The 25,529-nt window shown below is 42.3% G+C and overlaps 1 protein-coding gene across 8 annotated transcripts in view; it reads right to left on the minus strand.

Moving 5' to 3' along the window:
* The window catches only part of AGPAT4 (1-acylglycerol-3-phosphate O-acyltransferase 4), a 38,711-nt gene extending 16,446 nt beyond the window's left edge, over positions 1 to 22,265 (minus strand). For 2 of the 8 annotated variants that reach the window (XR_014546177.1, XR_014546178.1), the window contains exons 1-6: positions 18,175 to 18,322; positions 17,139 to 17,374; positions 6,011 to 6,180; positions 5,227 to 5,388; positions 3,502 to 3,655; positions 161 to 263 (exon numbers count right to left, since the gene is read on the minus strand). Coding sequence is in view for 5 of the 8 variants with exons in the window: in XM_083605895.1 (XP_083462021.1) it covers positions 161 to 263; positions 3,502 to 3,655; positions 5,227 to 5,388; positions 6,011 to 6,180; positions 17,139 to 17,316 (767 nt within the window). In the remaining 3 variants the exon portion in view is untranslated. Of the gene's footprint in view, positions 1 to 160; positions 264 to 3,501; positions 3,656 to 5,226; positions 5,389 to 6,010; positions 6,181 to 12,431; positions 12,487 to 14,883; positions 15,592 to 17,138; positions 17,375 to 18,174; positions 18,555 to 19,110; positions 19,234 to 20,078; positions 20,225 to 22,185 lie in introns of those variants that run through there. The other 6 variants (XM_083605895.1, XR_014546176.1, XM_083605893.1 and 3 more) reach the window with 6 other exon arrangements.
* Positions 22,266 to 25,529: the final 3,264 nt, after the last annotated feature.

Raw genomic sequence — 25,529 nt, forward strand, 5'->3', positions numbered from 1 at the left:
TTATTAAATTAGAAGTGGGCAAATGTGTACAAATTCCAATCTAAAGCCATATGCAATCGAGTCAAGAGTGCATCAAAATGTATTAGCTGATACAACTTGTACAATCAACTGTTTGGGTTAAGTATATTAAGGAAGGAAATAGCAAAGGGAATATACTTACCTTACATATAAATCTGCCTGGTATTTTTTCCCATTTAAAACTCCCAGCAAAGTTGGATTCTCATTATTTCTAAAGTTCAGTGTAGAATCATAAACGGCTGAAACTACAGAGGAAGAGAAGACACCACACGCTATGATTGCTGTCACAGACTGATTTTTAGCACTACTGAGCTATCTCAGGGAGCATCACTTACAAGTCCCCTGCCTCCATCCAACGGTGGAAAATAATCACCTGCTATAGGCAGAGATGGTGGTTTATTATGTATTTACTTTTAAAAATACATACTACAACAACTGATAGGGAAGGACACTCAGAGGTAGGAAAGAAAGTGAGCTGCCTATCAAAAAACAAATTAGAGCTCAAATCAGTCAAAAGGACAGATCCGGAACCACAAATTACACATAGCAAATGAGTGTGAGAGCTGTAGGAAGGCACATGGTAATATCTTGACCGGTGTGTGGCTGGAGCAAACCAACACCCGGCTCTCCAGGATGTTGGATCTGCCACACGAGACATTTTAAAGAAGCGGCAACCCAGTGTGTGGTGTGACGTCTGCAGTAGCAGATGGCTGAAGACAGGAGAAAGGCTTGGTGCCTAACACAACATATGCAACCACCTGCAAACCCTCTCCTGAGGGTGGAGGGGGCACCTCAGCAACTAGGTGCAATGGATACAGCAGCACACCATGTCCTGCAAACACCCAGCCAAGGGAGGCAAAAGGTGGATAGTTATTGACAAATGCGCGCGCGCGCACACACACACACAAGTTCCTAAGGTGCACCAGATACACATGCACAAACACGCATGTTTTTCAGGTTCTTGTCCCACAGAGCGAGGCAAGAGCATTCCATGAGAGCATCCTGAAAACATGGGATTTCCTATCCCTTCTCCTGCAATATACTTAGTATTCAAAACGGTGGAACTTCTGCCAAACTGAGATCAGACAGGCCCACTCCTGGCTACACTCAGACTTTCTAATTCCAGCAGGCTAAAAGCCTAAGGTGATGTACAGGTTCCTGTTTGGTTTTATTATGTTTTTATTGTTTTGTGCTATTATAAAAGCTACTGATTAAACGGTGCATAAAAACCTGAAATAATAAATAGCCGGTTTTCAGTTAAACTATCTGGTTGTCCAAAAATCTTACAGAGTCAGAAGACGGGAAATATTCCAGTTCATTTCAAACAAATTCAAAGACTCTTTTAGCAATAAGAAGCATGCTATGTCTTGCATCCCTTTTGCAGGCATATACAGCTGCCTGGGAGAATGGCAGAAGATAGGAAGAAAAGAAGGTGGCATCTTGTTTAGAGCACATTGTCAGTTAACAATCTCACTCCCATTCCGAAGGCTGATCATGTGAATGTAGGGAAAGGACTGCAGCTCCAGAATTCCGGCAGACCTAAATTGCTGTGAGTAAAATGAAGATGAAAAATGGCCTCTAGAGGTTGTGCTTTCACTTTCTGGAAGTGATGGGTAAGCAAGTAACTGCTACAACAGTAGCGTGCAAGTCCGCGATACAAGATGAACTGACAAATTGAATTAGAGATCTAAGGAAAGTGCAGAGAGCTTTATACACCAATTAAAATGGTCCTCTGAAAGGAGAGAACTGTAGTGCTTGTTTGGCTGAAAGTAAGTAGAGCTAATGATCCACAATTAAGCTTGTCAGCTCATATCATTCTGGCACCACAGCCCTATTTGTCATTGATCTTTTAACTCTTAACTATCTGGATTTTTGCTGAACATTTCATTCAGGATGGAAATATTTCCCATCTGCTGATGTTTTCTCACCAGGAGCAGCCAAACTCCTAAATATTTTGAGTAATTTACCTTTCACAGCAATCTTGCTTGGACCAACTGTAATAGGTCAGTATACAAAAAATGTGTGTGTGTATATATATATATATATATATATATATATAACAATGCAAAACCACACATATCCCTCCCTACACTGATGTTACAACCCAAAATGGGCTTATTTTTGCTTGTCCAACAAAAACCACTGAATCAAAGGGTCCTAAGCACCTCTTCCCTTTGAAATGAATTTTTTTTTAAAGAAAACAAATCAGAGAGCTCTGGAAGAAATTCAAATCTTAATAGATATACATCCCAAAAAGAAAAAGAAAAGTACAGGTCAGGAAATGATAGACCAATAAGCTTCTTTATAACGCTATATGCTATTACTTCAGGGCATCTAATAGCAGTCTATTTAGCTGGGAAAATGCTTCTCACATATATTGTGCTAAAGGACAACACATAAAGCAAGGAAATGTAAACTGGAGAGTTCATGCAGTACCTTTGTGCCAGCAAGCAAAAAAAGATTTTGGACAACCAAACTGAAATTAGGACAAAAGGGAAGGAAGGGGCAAAGGATTATGGGACTTCTTTTCAGTTGGCTATGAGGTCTGGCAGGTGTGGAAAACCTATGGCCTCCTGGATGTTGCTGAAAAACAAATCCCAACATCCATGGCCATTGACCATGATTGTTGGGGCGGATGGGAGCTGTAGTCACCTATCTGCATTACAATACAAATCACAAAAAGAAAACCCAAGGGTAAGTTAAAACATATCAATTTTGCAAAATTATCAAAATTTAAAATAACATCCCCCAAATAGTTTAGATTTTTAAAATCCCCTTGACAGTTGACACTGTTTTGAGCCAAAAAGGTAACCTATAACTTTCTCACTGTTAACACATAGATAACTATCCCATCTAGAGAAAAAAGTCATGGGAACTGTGGGTTCATTTGGATGATCATGTCTCAGCTTTAAAAACCACAGAATGAACAAACATAATCTTTCTTTCCTCCCTCCTAGCAAGAGCAATTAAACCAGGAAATCTTCTGTTAACTACAATTCCTGGTTCATTTGACCTGGGAGGGCATGGTTAACAAGCTTCAGAACAAGCCAGAATATTGAGCCAACCTCAAACCATGATTTAATATCCTGACTTGGGAAACTGGTTGATGGAAGACTTCCTGGCTTGTTTGCTCCAGTTGCAAAGGAAAGGATGAAGGAGCTTCATATGCAGTCATGTCTTGTTCATGTCTCCAGTTATTAAGCCAAAATACCATGGTTAGAATGCAGCCATTTGGAGGAAGGATTTGACGGAAGGGAAGTAGCGTTATTTTGAAATTATCACGAGTAAATTATCATGAGTAAGCAGAACTGCCATTAAGCCTTTGCAGAAAAACTGTTGGTCTAATTTAGTGGCTGATGTGAACCAGTGGCAACTGCTGCTTCTGTTTTAGTTTAGATGCTTATTTAGTTGCAGTATGCAGATAACTCTGAAAAAAGATTTCAAAATAATATCTTGGAAACTTTTCCTTGTGCAATTCCTTACCTACATTTCTCAAACACTGGACGGTGACAGCAAATCCCTTTGTCCGTGGCAGCAGGTGATATTTGAGCTTGGGTAGGCCTTTGGCTTCAGCTACCTGCATGCTGATTTTGTGTTTTTGCTCTGTGAACCTGGTGCCTTCACAGTGAATCAGAAACTGAAAAAGATATATATATATATATATATATACCACCAAAGAGCTTGATAAGGAAGATAAACCGACTAAAGAAATAACAACAACAAAACCCTGCAACGAATTCATTACATTTTGTTGTATACCAGTGGACAGTTTACACAGATGAAATCAAATGACTACTGCTGATGCAATATGTTAATGCAGCATTTCAGATAAATCACAAAAGTGCAGCTGTCTCCAAAGGCATTAGGAGAAAGCCTAGCCACTAAGAAAGGTGCATCAGGCTGCAAAGTGCGTTACGAAGCATGAGTGTAGAAGCACGGATGACTCACATGGCTCTTAGGCATACCACAATGCTCTTTCCAACTATCTGCCAAATCTGGTATCTGTCTTAAATAGCTTGCCACAGAATAGCTCGGTATCACTGGGGGTATTTGCTTCCAGAGGCAAATACTAGCTTCATAGGAAGGAGCTTCCCCAAGACCACAGCAGAACATGCCACCTATTCATCTCTAGAGCTCAGCCCTCCATTCAAGTGAGGCCAAAGAGAACTGGAAGATGCTTCATGTGGACTGTGTAAAAGACTAATGGGGTGACTAATGTCTTCAACTTTGGAGGAACAGATCTTCCCCAGGCAATCTGCCCCACCTCCCAGGGATAACATGAGGGTCTAAAGGTAAAGGGACCCCTGACCATTAGGTCCAGTCGTGACCGACTCTGGGGTTGCGGTGCTCATCTCACTTTATTGGCCGAGGGAGCCGGCGTACAGCTTCTGGGTCATGTGGCCAGCAGGACTAAGCCGCTTCTGGAGAACCAGAGCAGCACACGGAAATGCCGTTTACCTTCCCACCGGAGCAGTACCTATTTATCTACTTGTACTTTGACGTGCTTTCGAACTGAAAGGTTGGCAGGAGCAGGGACCGAGCAACGGGATCGGCAAGCCCTAGGCTCTGTGGTTTAACACACAACGCCACCCGCGTCCCTAACATAAGGGTCTAACTTCAAGCCAAAAACGAAGAAGAGCACAGGAGAACCATGTTCCACTCCTTCACAAAGGTGTCACTGAAGAGGTCTCTAAAGCAGGTTTCCATTTCCTAATGGGAAATGTTCCTTCTGATAGGATGCTCTCGTGCTCCTTTTGATCCATCCAGGATCACTTCCTATGCAAAATCTCTTGGGCCGCTGCACTGCACTGCACTGCCCAGCCAAAAAGAAAAGCAAAACAAACTAAAAAATCAGGACTGCTGCTCACCTGACAAGCGCCATTCTAAGCTGCAAATGAGAGTTCACCTATTTGGTGCCTGTCAAGTGCATAGTGGCAGCTAGCCAGCCCAAAATGGTGGAGGGGACTGGAGAAAGCTAAAGTACAGGCTAGATACAGCCTACAGGTCTCCTGTTGGCCACCCTTGTCCTACAACAACCACACAAGCCTCTAAAATGATGGAGTTCTTTGGCAAATCAGCTGCTGTGGAAGGGGTTCCCTGAAAAAGGGTAAAAGAGTATTTATGTTCCAAATTCAGAGTTATTACATTTTAATGGTTTTTGTGCCTCCTGAAAATATATGTTTTCTACTCTACTGCCAAGTGTTTTACCCAGAAGTTTTCAGGATAATCCCGGAGATTGAGTAGGGCTTGCACAACATTTTTCCGATCTTCCTCCCACTTTCGCGTGCAGAAAACTATCTCAAGGAAGTACCACATCCAGCCAATGATTGGCATAGAAGCAAGCTCTTTCTTTGCAAGTACTTTGGAACTCTGAAAAGCAGAAGAAAAGGCAGAAGAGAATAGTTTATTTAAATAAAAGGCAATATATCTGTAACAAGAGGAGGGATAATTAAAGAGACACCTGTACACTTTTTTATATACATTCATGCATCCCTTTGGAGAGAGCGAATCACTGGAATAACATTGCAGCAATGTGCTCCAAATGCCCTCAGCCAGACAACACCCTGGTCGCTGTGCTTTGAATTAATCATTACTATTACAAAGCAGGGACATGCAACTTGTTCACAAGTCCACCAACCAAGTACAGCATCTTATGAAGAAGGGGATAAATATCTTGGTTTTGTTTCTTGCTTGAGATTACTCAAACAGGGGATTGTCAAGCACTTAGCTGGCCACAGTATACAACTGATTGGTAGGTTTGATATATATATATCAGGTCCGCATAACCTGTGATATACCACCATGCAACATTGAGCTCATCCTCTTCTTCAGCTAGTTCTACTCTTCCAAGCCAATAAAAAGGAAAGTTATAAAAGTGCCAATTTAAAAAAAGAAGATGCACAAAGGCACAACCCAAAATCTAAGTGACCTCCGATTTGCTTCATAGAGTTCCTGTAAAGGGCAATTGGTTGAAATACTAGTCAAGACTCACCCCTAAGACTCCAAATCTTTCGCAAAAGTTCCAGCTACAGAGAAAGTCAATTTCAAAGTTGTGATTAAGGATTACTATGGCATTCTCTGTCCCGTACTTTTCATAATTCTGGGGATCCGTGTAGAGTGTACAAATTGTGCCCGACCACCATTCCAGCAACATCACCAATTCTGGAACGAACAAACAAATCAACGAATACACATTTATAACATAACCAGAGGTTTTGTTAGAGCATTCATTCTTGATTCCTCAGAACATATTTATTTATTTCTTATATTTATATCCTGCCCTTCCTACCAAAGCAGCCCATGGTGAAAATGGATAATAATTGTCTAAGCAGAATCCTGAAGCACCAACAAACCAAATACAATTATACACAAAGAGGGCCTGGTTGTAGGAAACATAGAGATCATTATATCCCTTTAAAAGCACTGGACGAAGGACTTAGGTCATAGAATCATAGAATTGTAGAGCTGGAAGGGACCCAGAGGTTCATGTAGTTCAACCCCCTGCAATGCAGGAATATGCAGGAATATACAGTGATACCTCGGGTTACATACACTTCAGGTTACAGACGCTTCAGGTTACAGACTCCGCTAACCCAGAAATATTACCTCGGGTTAAGAACTTTGCTTCAGAATGAGAACAGAAATCGTGCTCCGGCGGTGCGGCAGCAACAGGAGGCCCCATTAGATAAAGTGGTGCTTCAGGTTAAGAACAGTTTCAGGTTAAGAACGGACCTCCAGAACGAATTAAGTACTTAACCCAAGGCAGTGGCGTAGCGTGGGGGGTGCAGGGGGGGCGGACCGCACCGGGCGCAACATCTGGGGTTAGGGCAAATCAATGGGTTAGGGGGCGCAAATCCACGGGTTAGGGGGCGCAAATCCACGGGTTAGGGGGCGTAAATTACTTGCCTTGCCCCGGGTGCTGACAACCCACGCTACGCCACTGACCCAAGGTACCACTGTACAGGGATCCAACCCCCCAGGACCCTGGTGTTTTCAGCATCACGCTCTAACCAACTGAGGTCCTGGGATTTAGTTTTCTGCGGGGTTCTTTTATTTTTTACCTACCCTTTTATATTACTGTGAATAGTGTGGAACAGAAGACAGATCTCAGGAAGGGAGACAGCTGACAAGCAAGGAAACTAGGAACTGATCTGTTGCAATACATTCCCATGGGGGGAAAACACACCTTCAGGCAAGAACAGCTTAAAAGCTTTTGAGCTAAAACTGCTATCGTACTACTGTCAGTGCCACTCAATTTATTTATTTATTTTTAAAATAACCTAACTCTTTGATTTTTTCCCAGAACAAAAGTATTTCTTATCCTAAGTGAATTATAAAATTTAAGGGGTAAATAGACCTGTATCCCAAACAACGGTTGTACCACATAATTTAAATGTGTTTTTTGTGGAGGTGGGACAATTTAAAAGTGTGGGGGGGGGACTCATTCCCCTGCCTGTTGCTTTTGTCCCCCACCCCACAGTTATGGTTCTCCAAGATGAACTTAGTTCAAAATGGTTAACAAAATGGCTCTTTTAAAATGTGGTGATTTGGAGGGGGTTATTGGGTTGTTTTTAATTTTTATTATATATTTTGTGATTTTATATTCTGATTTTGTTGTGTGAACCACCCTGAGACCTCTGGGTATAGGGCAGTATATAAAAAACACATACATACATACATACATACATACATACATACATACAAGGTAAAAGGACCCCTGACTGTTAGGTCCAGTCGCGGACCACTCTGGGGTTGTGGCGTTTGTCCGCAGACAGCTTTCAGGTCATGTGGCCAGCATGACTAAGCCGCTTCTGGCGAACCAGAGCAGCGCACGGAAACGCCATTTACCTTCCCACTGGAGCGGTACCTATTCATCTACTTGCACTTTGACGTGCTTTCGAACTGCTAGGTTGGCAGGAGCAGGGACTGAGCAAAGGGAGCTCACCCAGTCACGGGGATTCAAACCACCAACCTTCTAATCAGCAAGCACTAGGCTCAGTGGTTTAACCCACAGCACCACCCGCGTCCCTACATATATACCAGAAAGAAGAAAGGGAGGCGGGAATGGATATATGAAGCAGTAATAGCAGCTTATTAGAATCTCAGTTGAACTTCAGAACTTGGCAGAGCAAGAAAAAAAAAATTAACCCCACCCACCTAAAACCTTCTCCTTTACATTTCACACTAAACTTTTGGAGAGATGAAGCAGGAAGAGCAGTGTGCCAATTGCATACTGATGACAACAGACTCCAAGTCCCTAGCTAATCTAGCTTACTTATTTAATGCTAAAAAGCATGGGAGATGAAGATGGAACCCAAAAATGCAAACGCCATGGGGTCAAGCAGAAATCCCCCAGCACATTTTTTTGGAGACAGGCATCCAGGTTTAAATGGAACCACTGCAATGCAGTACTGCCGCCTCAGACAACTGTTCCTGATGGATATGAAGATCAATTGTATCAGAAACCACTAAAAGATCAAGGAGAGATCAAAAGGGTCACCTTCCCCACATCTTTCTCCTGATAGAAGGAATCCCACTAGGCAACAAATGGTTTTTTCCCCTCACTGCCAAAACCAGACCAAAAGAAGCAGATCTAGAAAAATTAGCTGCATCTAAGAGTGCTTGGATCTGGTTGCCCACCACTTCCCTCAAGCTTCTTTCCCAAGAAAGGGACATTTGCCATCAGCCTACTATAGATATTTAATATTTTGGTACATATTTTAAAAATGTATTAAAAGAGTGTTCAGACATGAAAATATACACTGTCAAGAGTCAGCACGAATCGCCTTCTTCAGAACTTGGATACAGAAACTTCAAACAACATTTGATTTTAGTGCCTGAAACAACCGTGAATGCAAAAAAGCAAAACAAAAAGCATTTCCCCTACTAAGGATTAAAGCCACGTAGAATATCAACCCCGACTGAAGCTTAAAATAGTTCTCTCAAGTGCACTTGAAAAAAATGACATTTAAATCAGGTGTTACTCTGCAGAATAGTAAAATGATTGCATAATTATCCTTCTGTAAACAGCACTCTCTGTACTCAAGCTTCTTCAGAAGGGGGGAGCAAAAGAAAGTGGGTACCATAAACAGGAAGCCCACATACTCCATTATGCCAAAATTTAGAAGACTTTTTATTTGAACAGACACAAATTTAGTACCATGAATGATTCAGGTCTCAAAATTAAGGGATTCAGATTTATCTGTTTACTTACCTGATGGCTTTGCTCCTCATGTTGCATTTTAAACTTGCATTGTACTGGTTTATTAGCATGTGTGTCGTACAAGCTACCATCACCCCCACACTCCAGGTATTGAGGTGAATATTTTGAACAGAGTGAAAGAGAAGTTACAAAAAATGGAACGAGGATAAGGGAAGATGCTGTCATAGCCAAAAATTCCATTTTGTATACCATCCACAAAAAAGAAAAGAAAAGCTGCCACTGCTTTGAATGTTGTTGTTTTTTAAAAAGAATAAATATTTTATTATAAAACCACCTTGATATTTTCTGTTGAAGAGTGGTATGTAGGTTAATTAATTAATTAAATAAATAAATAAATATAACAACTCTCCCTGGATTTGTCTGCCTCAAAGTCTTTAACTGTTAACTGAGGCTCACCGCTTCAGACCCTCAGCCTCATTCTCATGAAGTGCAGAAAATATGATGAAGGTTGTATTCCCTGTACTCCTCCCAAGTAATCCTCATCACATGTAGTTCCTGGGCATGGCTAGTGTTTCAAACAAGGGATGTAATGCCGAGCAATTAAAAAACAAAATGCATGTGTTTAAATTTGATGTGGAAGGTACCCTTGGAAGACTATATGCCACATGAAATCATGCGGTATTTGGCCCAGATGCATTGCTGTTCCCTGAACAGAATGTGCCAAAACACAGAAAAGTGTTCAACTTCCTTCTCCTGCTTTCTACATCCACACTACCAGCCAAATAATGTTTTTACCACTGCAACTTTTGCTCCCCTGCTGTATTCAATCAGCGCCTTCAGGGATGAGTAATTATTCGCCAAGTAATTGTTGTTTATTCAGTTTATCTATGAGCCCATGAATGAGAAAAGAGTACAAGAAAAATGCAACAGCACGCACTCATTTGCAGTCAGGTTTTTTTTTAAAGGGATAAAAATTCAAGGAGCATTAATTAAACCTTATTATTTATAGTCAAGCCTTCACTGTGCACATGAGGTGGAGTGGGAGAGATGAGCATCTTCAAAACCAACACAATCCAGGAGCTTACTAGCACTGACTTCAAGTAAAGGTTTTAAAGAAAGATATCAGATTGCCCAATTTCCTGTCAGATTATTGTGGATATACACCTTAGCTTCAAGCACAACAGTCATATATTTAAGTAATACTTCTCTCACACATGCATGTGCACATAAAAGACATGGGATATTTATTTCAGTTCTATAGACATGTATGGACTGCACAAGGTCAATGGAGGAAGAAAGGGCTCCCAAATGACTTTTGTACTCCAGAAAGTAACTGTCTGACCCTTTCACCAGTTGGACACTAATTCTGATTCATACAAGCCCTGGTGCAAAAACTCCAGAGTGCGGGGGGGGGGGGGGGGAGAGGGAATGGCAAAAGGGTTCCAGAGGGCATGGCAGCAGAAGAGTGGGAAGCTTAAGCAAGACTCACTATATTGAGATGAATAAATGATTCTGTAATAGCAGTTTTACCTCCAAGTTCATGAGCAACACTGTCTTATAAGAACTCACAGGGAAAGGTAGAGAAAGAAAGAGAGAGACAACTTCACAGAGTTAAACTAGGACAGCAGCCTAATTAGCCGACATAAATTATCTCAGCTATGTTGAACAATTTAGATACATTTGAAGAGCTGGCCTCCTTTTCCCATTCCTTAAACCAAAATTAATGTGGCGTAACTAGAAAATAGATCTTGGAAGTTGCCAGGCTCCCCCCCCCCCCAATTCCTAAAAAACAGCCAAATAAACCTTTTCAGAAGATTGCACAAAGTGGGACATATGTTTGCTACAATGACAAATATTTTAAGCATTCTGCTAACCTTTCCCTACTACCTTAAGGGAGGACTGACCGAGTTTTACTACTCTCCAGCTCTGCCACTTCAAATGTCACAAGTAACACCTCTAGACAAAACATGTACTGCTGTCATGCCTAGCCTAACTTGTTTCTTCAGCATGAATGGCTCTACATCTACATAAAGAAATTTACCCTGAAGAATTTTCCATTTTGGTTGTTCCGTTTATGTCATGTAGTATGACAGGTACTAGAATGTGTTTTAGAGCACAAAAAGGAGATTCCCATTTGCACATAACTTCCAATATTCTAAAAGCTTTGGAGCTCCATATTTTATTACCCTGTTACGATACGGAGAGAGACATTTTATGTAAGCCAAATCGTATGCTGGGCACATCCTTCCCATTCCCCAGAAAAACTACCATTTTCATTAAAAGCTTCATCTGGCCTGCTGCAGACATCGCCTGAGATCACCGCTACACTGAGATGGAAAACCTTTTCATAGCAACTTCCCAGCAATTGATCTGAAAATAGCTATTTCCAGAGAAGTCAACCAGATGGTATTCTGGGGAATACATGCTACATATTTTCAGTATCCTTTCAAAATACACACACACACACACACACACACACACACACAAAAAAACAAACCAGAAGACTATAACTGGGATAAAATACCATTTAGGAAATCTCATTCCTGATGCTACAGAGTTTGAGAGAGAGAGAGATTTCAAAGTCAAACAGTAGGAAAGGTACAAAATGAGAGAGGGACAGAAAAGTTCAAAAACTTCCCTAAAAATAAAGGAACACCAATCCAGTGTTATATCAAACAGGCAACCTCACAAAGTTGGTTACAGCATGTGTGGTGCTGATAACATCAAGGTTGAGGGTTCAATCCCCTTAAGGGGCTGCTGCATATTCCTGCATTGCAGGGGGTTGAACCAGATGATCCTCTGATTCATAAGCCCAGAGTCATTAATACACACACACACAATTCCTCCCCCTACACACACCAATTCTCTTACTTGCTTAGAGCACAGGTGCTTACACACATTTCTCCCTGTAACCCCAATCCACCACCTTCCTTTCCATCAGCATAAGATTGAGGCTGATACCATGTTGGGATGCATTGTCACTCATCACAGCAATTCCCCCCAGTTTGATAGTTTAGGGTAAGGTAAAGGAACCCTGAATGGTTAAGGCCAGTTAAGGCGACTATGGGGTTGCGGTGCTCATCTCACTTTCAGGCCGAGGGAGCCGGAATTTGTCCACAGACAGCTGTCCAGGTCATGTGGCCAGCAGGACTAAACCGCTTCTGGTGCAACGGAACACAGCAATGGAAACCAGAGTGCATGGAAACACCATTTATCTTCCCGCCGCAGCGGTACCTATTTATCTACTTACACTGACATGCTTTCTATCTGCTAGGTTGGCAGGAGCTGGGACAGAGCAACAGGAGCTCACCCCATTGTGGGGATTCAAACCACGACCTTCTGATCAGCAAGCCTCAGAGGTTCAGTGGTTTAGGCCACAGCGCCACCCGCATCCCTGATAGTTTAGGGCAGGGATCAGCAACCTTTTTCGGCCATGGGCCAGTCCACCATCCCTCAGACTATGTGGGGGGCCGGACTATATTTTTTTGGGGGGGGGGGAATGAACGAATTCCTATGCCCCACAAATAACCCAGAGATACATTTTAAATAAAATCACACATTCTACTCATGTAAAAACACCAGGCAGGCCCCACAATTAACCTAGAGATGCATTTTAAATAAAAGGACACATTCTACTCATGTAAAAACATGCTGATTCCCGGACCATCCGCGGGCCGGATTTAGAAGGCAATTGGGCTGGATCTGGCCCCCGGGCCTTAGGTTGCCTACCCCTGGGTTTAGGGTAACCCCCATGCAGTCATGTAATCAAGATAAGCCACCAGAAGGCAAGCAGGAGCCTTGCTGAGCTAATTAAGAATTGGTTTTTTCCCCTTTATGTTTCTTTATTTCCCAATCCTATTTAAACTAGGGGCTTATTAGATCTTCCTGACTCCTTATACAGTAGGTGAAACCCCATTTTAAACACTTACCTTTTTATTTTGCACTAAATATATATCCAAAGGCTACTGAAAAGGAGGCAGAAGGAAGGCAAGCAGAATATCACAGTGTTTTAAATGCCCACACCTAGTGAACTTTAGTCAGAGATCAAGTCCTCTCAATACCTAAAGGCTTCCAAATCTAACATTTAGTTTTAACTATGCCAATATACAAATATAAGCTCAAATGAAAAAGTAGTCTACCTAATGCCAAAAATAAAACATAGATAATTTGAAAAGACTATAACATTTTTCAACTAAGGTGTGTGTAGAAGAGGTCAAACGGGAAAATAACTCTAAATAAATACTTGGCAAGCGAAAGACAATCCTCTCATTTGTGCAACAATGTCTTTTTCTTCTCTATTAACATTACAGGCACTGTTACAATGGACAATAAGGAAATCTGATATGCACTCACAAACTGAGTGCCAGGGGGGCGGCAATTAAACACCATCAACAATGCACTGGAGTTCCATTTTTAGTACTTATTATCATCTTATTTCTTCAATTTCTAAATCAAAATGGAAGAATTATGTTCTAAAAATGTGATATAAAATTTTCCAGTTGAGTCCCTACAAGAGGAGTGGATGGATAGGGTGGTAAAGAAAATTAGCCACTAAAAGAGAAAACCAGATGTTTCAGAATACCCAGTGTGGAAAGGCAGCAAAGCCTGTAACAAGTGCAAATCTATGCTGCTTGCTGCCAGTTCTGGTTGTTGGTGCCACACTACATCATGGCAGACACCGCCCCATTCTAGTGTGGTGTGTAGAAATCTGACCAGTGAGTTTGTGCAGGCTCACAAGAATGATCTCACATTCCTTTTCAAGCAGATATCCAGTGTAATCATCTGGATTAACAGACAGACACAGAGAAGTTTTTGTAAGAATTAGCATTCAGCCATGTTTTCACCCCCCCCTTCAGAAAATCATTCTACAATTTCAATTCTTGAACAGCTCCAGTGAGTACGCTGGCTAACCTAACGACAGATCCCCAAAGAACATGAAAATTCAATAGGCTAAATCATATCTAGGGGTACACTGAAAACCACCCTGTGATTCTCAGATGAAGGGCAGCATATAAATTTTATTAATAAATAAATATCAGGTCTGAGGGGGGCCCAAACACAAGGACTCCCACTCACTCTACTCTTGCAAACCTACTCTCCTGCCTGCCTGCCACCGCCTCCTTCTTTATTTTTAGACTCATATTCTTGTAGCAGCAGTTCTCTTTTCTATCCCTGGTTGGGTAGCTTGAGTAGCAAGCATAGGATTCCTCCTAACTTGCTTTCCCCCACACACTAGGAATTCAGAAAGAATGTCTTCCCATTGTTCTACTGGCCAGTTTCCTTCTTGCTATGCGCTGTACACTTACTTCACAAGAAAAATCACCCGAGGACACTGAAAGACTAGGACAGTGGCAGGAATCTCATTTCCCAGAGGGGTAGCTATTTTCTTTTTATGCCCTGGACTTATGACGCCTTAAAGATGAACAGGTTTATTATGTCCTTATGCCACTGTTTAAGGTGGCAAAAACACCTTTGTTATTTTAGGAACGTGTTCAAGACACAAAAGAATTTGTGGGATAACAAAAATGACAAAATACCTAGTCACAAGAAAAGTAGGTGCTGTACCCTTTCATTAAGTTGTTCCAAAAGCTGTACATACTTTAAAAACTCTGACAATTTGCACTATGCCCCAAGTAGGCTCACACACTAACTCACTCTCACAGAAAGATGTTGAAAGTACACTCAGCTTCTCCAGCCCTCACCTCTTTTATGTACTTTGTTAAAAGGAGAGATATATTAAGACTGGCCCAAGCCTCTAACGATCCTGCTTCTCAAATGCTAGACACATTAAGTGGTGTCACTGTGTGTCTCTCAGCAAGCACACACTGGAAAAATAATTTCTAGACGGTCTAGAAAACATAGAAACAGCATAGAAAAAATAGTCCTTGCACCACTTTACATTTCCCTTGCCACTTTCTGGATCTAAGCTTGAGGAGAGAACTTTCTTGGGTTCTTCAGTATTTGCTTTGGATTTTACTTTCCACATAACATAGTTTCAACTACAGACTTTGCTTCCTCATTGCTTACCCGCAGACTATAAATTACCTATGAATAGGTTAAATAGCACCAGTCCCCGACTTACCACACATAACAGAGTCTCCATTTCAAGCTTCGTATACAAAAACTTCATTCAGCATATTCTAACCCTGGGAATACTCTGCCATCAGTATTTCAACAGCCATATGTTACATTATTGTGAGAGATAATTTTGATACTTCACATCTGCTAAAGACCATTCCCTTTTTATTGGTCAACTTAACTATTTGTTTAACCATTATTCTACTAGAGTTTCAAAAAACCTGTTGCAAAAATTATTCTTTTCACTGCCACTCCTTTTTCTACTTTTTCCTCCTCCAAGGGCAAGTATTCTAAACTCTCCACTCAGCCCCTGGTTAAAACCAAAGAGCTTTGCCATTCACTGGAGAATGATTTCATCGCATCTATATCCAAATGTCATAATTTGTACAGTGTAATTTGATCCAGAGATTTAATAACATCCCTTTGAAGCACACAAGAATAGCTATTGGCATCGTCTTTATTTATTCAGAAAGAAAATTAGGAACCAAGACAACTAACACCCGTGCCACACACACACACACACACACACACACACACACACACACACACTATCCCTTTGGTTCTCTTAGAAAGGCAAGCACATCTGTCATCAAAGCAGGCTGTGGGGGAGAAAAATCACTCCTCTGAAAGTGGCCACCAGGGAGCCCGTTACCCGCTATAGAGATTATTCACAGACTTCAGCTCTTGTCTGTCTCTCTGGAGAGAGACTGTTTCAGATAGAGGAAGATTCCCTTGAGTTCAAGGTTTATTTGGGAGTGGGAGGTGGGAATGGGGCATTTTTGAAAGCAGCCAATTCAAGACTCATGCAAGTAGTATGTAGGCTGCCATTTAACCAGGGTTAAGAGACTATGAGGCAGTTGTGTGTGTCCCCTGGTTCCCACCAGCTTTTCTTTTGTGATAAAATGGTTTCAAACCACTTTTATTGTTTCCATGGGCTGGACATACCTTGTGACAATCTCATACTTTGCTTCATTAAAGCTATCACAGAAGATAGAGTTTGTTAGAAATTTAGCCTTGCTGGCAGCTCATAACCTATCTCCTAACTAGGTTGTTGTTGTTTACAAAAAGGAAATTTTTGAACTGCACAGTGGTATGTGATTGTAACTCATGTGCATAGTACATGCCACTCACAGACACTCTGCATGGACGCTTTGTTGCTTAGAGTCATTCTGGGACATTTAGAAGCCAAAAACAGAATGGCAGAAAATCCTTAGAACCTGGAATTCAACAACAATAATGCAGAATAGTTTCATTTTTCTAATCCAATTGTGTTTGAAACATAGACTGAAAAGCCCTCATTGTGCAAATCTGTAGAAATGTATCCAGTTGGAACTATCTGCCAGTAACAAAGGTTTCCATGAGTAGAAAGGGGAGGCTGCTCAATAATATATACTTAGGAAATTGAGGAGAGCAGAGTGTGGGAAGAAAAGAAGCTCAACTATCTGCAGCCTAACCATTAGAGACAAAAAAACACAAGCTATGTTCGTCTGAGGGAAACCCAAAAGCAACGATAATGTAATTGCTCAGTACTTTGTGATATTTTATATGGTTGTAACAAATGCAGCTGTCTTAGCCTTTGTGGTATCCAAAGAAATTCATCCTGTGATTTGTAGAAGTTATTTATCACTATCTTCATAATCACAGTAAAACTTGGCACTGTTGCTAAACTTGGAAGACACTTCTACATGGCTTTTGTGTGTGCCACAATCATGTGATTTATTTAGGAACAACTAGGAGATTCTTCCTCGCCCCCCCACCAAAAGTATGATGAAACATATGCCCCAACACACATCTGGCAAAAGCAACATGGAATGCTTTATGCATTTAAAATTCACCCTCCCACAACACAACAGAAATAAAAGGTATAAAAATGTCTTACGGCTTGAAATGCAATAAGCCAGCTTGCAATTGACCTTCCTGAAAAGTTGCTTGTTGAACGGCCAGAGGATTAATGTGAAGAGTTGAATGAAGTTGATTATCAGTCCCGACACTATAAATACATAACTGATAAGGAGGTGGCAAATGAATTGAGACTTCAGAAACCCAACGATGTCCATGATTTAAAGCGGCAATGCAAAATCTCCAGAAAGCAATCCAAATAATTCGGAAAGTTAACTGCAAAAAAGATGAGAAAACGTTTGTTTTTAAAAAGGTTAAACTCATGTTACTGTGATGAATCCAACTCTTTTCTACCCAAGAGCAGCAACGTATTTAATGTCACCCTCACAAAAAGTAAATCTCACAAAATTAACATTAGATGATACATGGCAATATTGGGACCATCTCTGAAATGTAGCACTAGTTATGGGGTAGTCTATGGTCACTGGGTCATACCCTTCTTTGATCCTTTGATCTTGATTATATCTTAGGGTCCAACGCATGTTCCAGATTATAGCAGGGGTTGATTTTTTTTACAGATGGAGGGAAATATGGGAAATGTAGAAAGCAGCTATATAAAGCTACATTTTGAAACTTTGCTCATTAAAAAAAGAAAAGAAAATGTGACATCTTTCAGACACACACAAACAAAGATACATGTTACTAACACCCATAATGGATGCAGACCCTGTTAAGAGGTCACTGAATGCGTTTTGATAAAACAGACAAACATTTTCAGAACATTTGCTCTTAGCTGCCAATGACACGGCACTGACAAGACCAAAAAGGAACAACTTGAAAAAGCACTTTAAACTGGTTACCTCTGCAGACTCTAAAACCTTGGATAGGAAATATATGAAATAGTTTAAAATATGATCTATTTCTATCCCTCTCCCATTAAAACTCCACTTCAGAAACTTGAACATAGAAATGTTGCCATTTCCAAACAATAAGTGTTAAAGGAGTTTGTGTCCCCCCCCATCTGAACACCCACAAGGGGATCATGTTTACTTTCTATAAGAGCTGCACAACACTACCTATTGCTTTATTTCCAATGCTAGCTCTTCATTTCACTTTCAAGGTCAATACTGGGAACACCATGTGCTGCTTCCTTTCCTTCCCCTCTGCTGCCGTGCCCGACAGAAAGACATGATGCTTCTTGACAGATATTACCAGCAGAAGGTTATAGCTCTTAAAAGATATTTCTAGAGAGACAAACCCAGAATGTTACAATAAGATTTATTAAAACTTATTTATGAGGGTAAAACCCTGTTTCCTAAGTACCACCTATTTTATCTTCTTAGTAAACTTTGTCAAACAAAATCTTTGTGGCATTTGTTAACATACACCACCCACAGGTAAATGCTTGTTGTATTACTTGCAAATTAAAATAAATTTAGTTTCAAGTTTTGTGGTTTTCATTTTTTATACAAAACATCTGTCTGTCTGTCTGTCTCTCTCTCTCTCTCTCTCTCTCTCTCTCTCTCTCTCTCTCTCTGTGTGTGTGTGTGTGTTGGCACGCATGCAAGTAGTTAGCCTTGAGACCAGCACTGACTGTATTACACCGGTTCCAATCCTGCCTTTAGGACCAAGTCCAGAGAATAGCATTGCCTTTGAGCCTCCTGGTAGCTACACAATGGGGTGCTGAAGGGGACTCTCTTATCTCCAGTGCTATTTAATATCTACATGAAATTGTTGGGAACGGAATGATCATTAGGGAGTTTCGTAATGATAGCATATTGCTATCAGTATGCTGATGACACTCAGTTCCATTTCACCATAATATCTTAATCACAGAATCATATAATTGTAAAGTTGGAAGGGATCCTGAGGGTCATCAACCCCCTGCATAGCAGGAATCTCAACTAAAGCATCCATTGCAGATGGCCCTCCAACCTCTGCTTAAAAACCTCCAAAGAAGGAGAGTCCACCACCTTCAGAGGGAGTCTGTTCCACTGTCAAACAGCTCTTACCATCAGAAAGCTCTTCCTGATGTTTAGTCAGAATCTCCTTTCTTGTAACTTGAATCCACTGGCTTCGTTCCTACCATCTAGAGAAGGAGAAAACAAGATTGCTCCATCTTCCATGTGACAGCCCTTGAGATATTTGAAGATGGGTATCATATCTCCTCTTTTCCAGGCTAAATAAACCCAACTCCCTCAATCATTCCTCATAAGGCTTGGCTTCTAGACCCTGGATCATCCTAGTTACCCTCCTCTGCGCATGTTCCAGCTTCTTAATATCCTTCTTAAATTGTGGCACCCAGAACTGGACACAGGACTCCAGGTGGTGCTAGGCATCTTCACTTGGTCACAAGTGGCCAATAGCCAGGTGTCGGGCACGTGGCTAATTTTGAACACTGCCAGCAATGCCTCGCTGCTGCCTCACACCATGCAGTAGCCCCTCAGAAAAACAATCTGTGTTGGACATGTGGGGCAGAATCAGGGGTGCTTGCTGCTGGCAAGTGGATTTATGGAACCCTGGGCAAGAAGAAGATTGTATGCATTAAGCTTGCCATATATATTGAACAAAGAGCTTTCTGTATAGGGACAGCTAAAATAGGAAGCAATTTAAAAGCAGCTGTCATGCATGCTCTGATGAATGGCGATTTGTTCAATGCTATATTGGGGGTGGGGGGTGAGGGCTGTTGTTGGCTGTATATAGCTTGGTGTGTGTGTGTGTGAATATACACACACAGTATTAAGTTTTAGTATTATATATGGTTAGTCTTCATCTGATAAGAAGTGAGAAAAGTACAACTTATAAAAATAAATAAGGTACATTTTGCAAGTCCACATCTACTATTCCACCTAGAATGCTCCCTGGGGTTTTTTTTAATGGAAAAGGTTCAGAAAACATCATTGACAAAGTGTGCTGCATCTCTACAAACACTGAAGTCAGCCTGATCCAAAATCATCAGAAGCAATAAAGAACACAATACCTGTCAGGCTTATACATCAGAAAGCTTGAAGTCGCTTAGGCCAACAAATTTCCTGGGAATTAACTAACCTCAGCTCTTCCTCAAGCTGAATGTTTCAAATAGATTCTGTCTAGAATAGAAAGTAAGAAGGAAACTGCCACAATATTTCCCTAAATAAATGTATACTTTACAACTTTGGCATACAGTTGGAACTATAGCAAACAGCACACACCAATAAACTATCACAAGCCCACTCAATAAACTTCACCATTTTCATATGCAATCTCCATTTAAATAATGACGATGGTGTTTGGGACAAAAGCTAACACCTGTCATAAGACCATAGATTCAAAAAAATGTTCCGCTTGTAAAGGGGGGGAAAGGTAAAAATAGACACTTTTTAATAAATAGCAAACTACTTAAGCAGACTAGTTTTAATAGCAGACTACTAAAGATTGCATTTATCTATCCATAATAACACCTTACATCCCATTGAGAAGATGAAGTTTTGGCAAACCTCACAGGAAAAGCCTGTGGATGTCTAACTGCCAATTTTTAATAGTTGTTAAGTGATGGAGGTGTGACATGACTGCTTTCAAGTATTTTAATGTCAGATTTAATGTCCATCACACACAACTCTGACCCAAAGAACAGCCAACCCCTGCACTATCCACTTTATGTGACTGGTGAATAAGTTTCTCTTCCGTGAATACTCACACAACAATAAAGAAGTAGCTTTGCCACTTTTGTTACATTTTACAAAAAATGCTGAATAAAACTATAAAAATGCCTTACGATATTTTAAAAAAAAACAACACAGAGAAAGACCAGTTTATAAATATCCACAAAACATACTCTTATCCTTGCCACAGTTGGAATCTTTCACACATTTGCACCGATGGGTCAATACAAAAGGGGGAAGGATGATGGGGGACTTCCAAGCATTTTCGAGATCAAAACCTTTCAGTGACAAACTAGCTCTTATGGAGGTATAAGTAGATCCAAGCAACAAATAGCAGCAGCAGCAGCAGCATTAGTAGCAGTAACTCACACTCTTAGAAATAAGGCTACTTACAAAAGTATCCTTCTCTCCTTGTTTGTACATGTCGGACGCAAAAGTTATTCTGTAGAACTGCAGTGCCCAATGGACCTAAACATCTGCTCCAACAGCTGTGTTATCACCTTAGTCTAACTCAGGGAGAGGGTTAGTGGTCCAGCAGTTGTCATTGGACTGCAATTCCCATCATGCCTTATCAGGGGCCGGGGGTCTGGGGCTGAGTCGAGTCGGGAGTGCAACAAAATTTGGACAACCCTGGTCTTAAGCAGCACTAGCAAACATTCTTGACAGAGGCAAGGTAAGCCCCTTCATTCAGGCACAACTTGACACACAGTCGAGCAGCAATTCCCACCAGCCATTTCCTCCCTTGGCTGTAAAATGTGGAAGCAACGATCTGGAGAGAGACAGGCTGCGTCTCCTTGAGCACCCTGTTGCATTTCATCAGCCAAAGCTCATTATTTTAGACAACCACCACCTCCTGTTGGTGGATGGCAAAGCAACTTCAGCAAAGCGGCCGTCCATAGAATGTCACAAATGTCTGCTTTCCTGGGCAACCCCGTTCCCTCCCCCACCTGCTCCTCGCCGAACGTGAGAAGGCAACCAACGCGTGTCCGACCCGGACACAAACGCACCCATCCGAAACACACAAGGGACATTGCCGGGTGTCATTCTGAAGTCTGTATGGTGACGATGGTCTGGTGTTTCCATGGAAACGGGGAAGAAGGGAAGCTGGAGCGGAGCATGCTGCACGGCGCACAAGGAAGATGCTCGTTGCCTCCAGCTGCCCGGCTTCCCCCCGCCCCACATGATGAATGGAGATAAGGGGTGTTTGGGTGGGGAGACGACGCGAGAGAGCAGGAGGAAAAGCCCACTAATGCGAGCGAGCTCTTCCACGGACACGGCCGGCTCCAAAGCACCCAAACCCTGTCCCTCCTGAGACCTAAGCAAGCGACTTGCACCCATTGGAGACGCTTCTGCGCTCAGAGAGGACCAGGGCTGCCCCCCCCCCCCCGCCCTGCACGCCAACCTCCCCAGAAGGAAGCTGCGAAGAAGAGTTGCCGGGACACGTACCTGGAGCAAGGCAGCCCTCGGCATCGGCGCGGGGCGAGAGCAAAGGCGGGACACGAGCGGCGAGGGGAAGGAAGGCGGGCTCCGCCCTCGGGGTGGGTCCCTTCGCAAAAGGAAAACAGGCTCCTTCGCTGACGCTCCGCTCGGTCACTTCCTTGAAAAGCGGCAGAAGGAGGGAGAGAGAAAAAAAGGGGGCTGCCCCGCCAAACAGACACAGGCAGACCCCCCCCCCAAAAAAAAACACTTGGCTTTCAGCTGTTGCAGAAGCCAATCTCCTTGGTGGAGCATCTTTTCCTCCCCCTCTGCTAAGACGCACACGGCTCTTGCAGAAGGAGCCTCGTGTCCTGCCCAGAGGAGCAATCAGATCATTATTCATTGAAATGAAACATGGCCCGTGAGTATTACAAACGGGGAAATGCCCCGTCCCACCCACTACTCATCACCTGGAAAGTTAATCAACAAAAGGAAACAGATTTAAAGTGCGACCATTTCTCAGAATGACAAATCTCTTTGACTACTAGGAAGCTAAAAGTGCTAGCTGGTGTGTGGAAGGTTTTGGCTCTGGACACCAGATACAGCCCAAGGCCCTAAGCCAATGTATGGTCACTTGGAAGTAAGTCCTGCTGTGTTCAGTAGAGCTCACACCCATAAATGTGTGCAAAAGATGGCCACATTAAAGGTAAAATCTTCAAGGGCCCCTGGTGGCTACACTATGAGGTGCCATATGGGACTATCTTTTCTCCAGTGCCAATTAATATCTACATGAAGCTGCCGGGAATGGTCATTAGGCGTCTCAGGGCAAGGTGGCATCAGTCTGCTGATGACAGCTCTATTTATCCGTAACATCTGAATCAGGATAATAAAAATTATTTAAGACAAAAAAACCCCATCTGAATCAGGAGGGGCTGTGCATTGCAATCGATGGACCATTGCCTGGGGCTGATGGTGAAATGGATGAGGAAAAGCAAGCTGAGCTTGAATCCTGGCAAGATGGAGGCACTGTAGGCGAGTACAGGGCTGACCCAAGACATTTTGGCACCTGAGGTGAACCACAAAATGCCCTCTTCCAGCGAAGAAGTGGTGAATGAAGAGCTACATCAGGAATAATGGGGGGAGTCAAGATCTACCTTAGGAACAAAGGTGGGAGGAGACCAGCATTGCCTCCTATTCACCAAGAGGCAGCCTTGGGGGAGCTGCAGAGGAGGTGGCAGATCCTGCCTCTAAGGAGCATGCACTGGCACTGCAGGACACAGTTGTGAAACTGCACCTAACTATAGAATAATATGTTTGCCTGTTTTTATTTGTCATGGTTGGCAAATGTTTTGTTTGTCTTGTGTGGGTATTTTGCTGTCACTCTCAGGGCTATGAAACATAGGCTAGGTTAATATATGCATATGCAGCAGTTATTGTCAACAGATTGTCTGCAGTGGGGGGGGGGGCAATGCAGGGGGCCCAATCCACATACAGTGTCCTGGGTCCAGGAAATCCTGTTTGTATCCCTGGGTACACTCTGTTACACCAGATCTCCCTTCCCCACATGGCACAGGACCCATGGTACGGCTGAGAGCTGTCACAGATTCTAATAAAGGATACTCTAATTTAAAACTATGTAAGTAGCTTTATCTCCCATGGGGCCTATGAGCTTGACTACTCAGACAATTCCCTCTCCACCACATATCCCATGGTGCCAGGGAATAATCCAAAGTAATGACACACAGTTCTATTGCTGGAGCTGAATGTTCCAGTTTACTGCTCAAATTACAGGGGGGGGGGGTGGTTTGTTGGCAGGGGCCAACCCTATTACATTTTGCAAATATATTTTTAAAAAATGTCCAGTAGCAGCTTAGAGACCAACTCAGTTTGTTCTTGGTATGAGCTTTCATGTGCAAAGCCTCTCTTTCTAATCCTTTTAGAAGGGAATGTTTGAGTTAAACTTGGAGGGGCTGCCCCCATTTCTCCCACACCCAATAATTCAAGCATGACCCTTGGTCTTGTAGTAACAGAAAGCGCAGAAAACCTCACCAAGTTTAAAAAAGGGGGGAAAGTACCATAATAATCTGAGCCTTCTCAAGAGTAGTCAAGAGGAAAAGAGGCAATGCATGATGATGACCCGAGTATTGCTTCCGTATCATATAGGAAGCATGCATGTACCCATTTCACCATGCACTCACACAACAGGAAGCTGTGCCTGGCTATAGGTTCACATCTGTGGTATATGCTGCAGAAACTGGCACACACACTGAAATGTCATTTAATGACACATTGTACACACTTTCCCCTACAATGGGAGAGACAACTATCTGGAATATTGTGTCATATGAAGTACCCATTGGGTGACAAAACTCATTTTAAGCTTTCAAATGAAACAAAGCACACAGAATAAACTAAGGAAAAACAGCAATAATGGGACAGCAAACTTAGGATGTAGTTGAGAGACAGTGGCAGAGGAATGGGGGGTACAGCCCACCCTGGGTGTCATCACTGAGGGGGGTGACAAAATGACAAAAATATGAGGTTTTTTAAAAAACTGGGCTCACAAAACTTTTTAGTTCTGTCAACAAACATAATGAAATGCGGCTGGCACTGGGTGCCACACCACGCGAGCCAGCACTTACCATGGGGCCTGCAGCGTGCCTGAGCCATGCGTCTCTCCTGGGAGTGTTGTGGTGGCTTGGGTACCTCCAGGCTTCATGCTGCCTGCAACAACAGCGTGGGACTTGTGTCTGCCCACCAGCTCTCCCTCAGCCACCCTACAGCTGAGGGGGAGGCAGCAAAGAGGCTCCACGCAGTGTGCCCTGCCCCCGGCTGCAGGAACGCACCGCACCCAGCACCCAAGCGGCTAGCTACACCGCTGTCAAGAGAGAGGAAGAAATAAAATGGGCAAGACCGATGGCTGAGCCTGGGTTCAGTTCAGCAGTACATGTATCTCAATCAAACTGCAAAGATGGAAGGGACACACCAATAGCCCTCTTTCTATATTAGACTTTTCTTCACACATACACACTGTTAACACAACATACGTACCAAAATTGATTTTTACAACAAGTAGTCTAGCAGTTCAACATACAAATCAAGCTATATGGAAGAAGCCAGAAATACACAAGATAAATATGAAGAAAGACTTAGTTTTCAGCTTCACAATAATAAATTCAAAGCTCTTCTTCTAAAAGAAAAATTCAGCACCACTTCACTTTTCAACAGAACTCTATCAACCCGCTTATAATAGTGAAACATGACAATCTTTTAACTTTTGATGGAGAGATCTTTGAGCACACCACTGTGAAACAATCCTGACACCACCTTTTGGTTTCAGCCAGTTGCAGTTTGGGAAAGAACTCAATTTGTGT

This window comes from Podarcis filfolensis, assembly GCF_964270895.1.
Source record: "Podarcis filfolensis genome assembly, chromosome: 3".
In the NCBI taxonomy this organism is placed as follows: Eukaryota; Metazoa; Chordata; class Lepidosauria; order Squamata; family Lacertidae; genus Podarcis; species Podarcis filfolensis.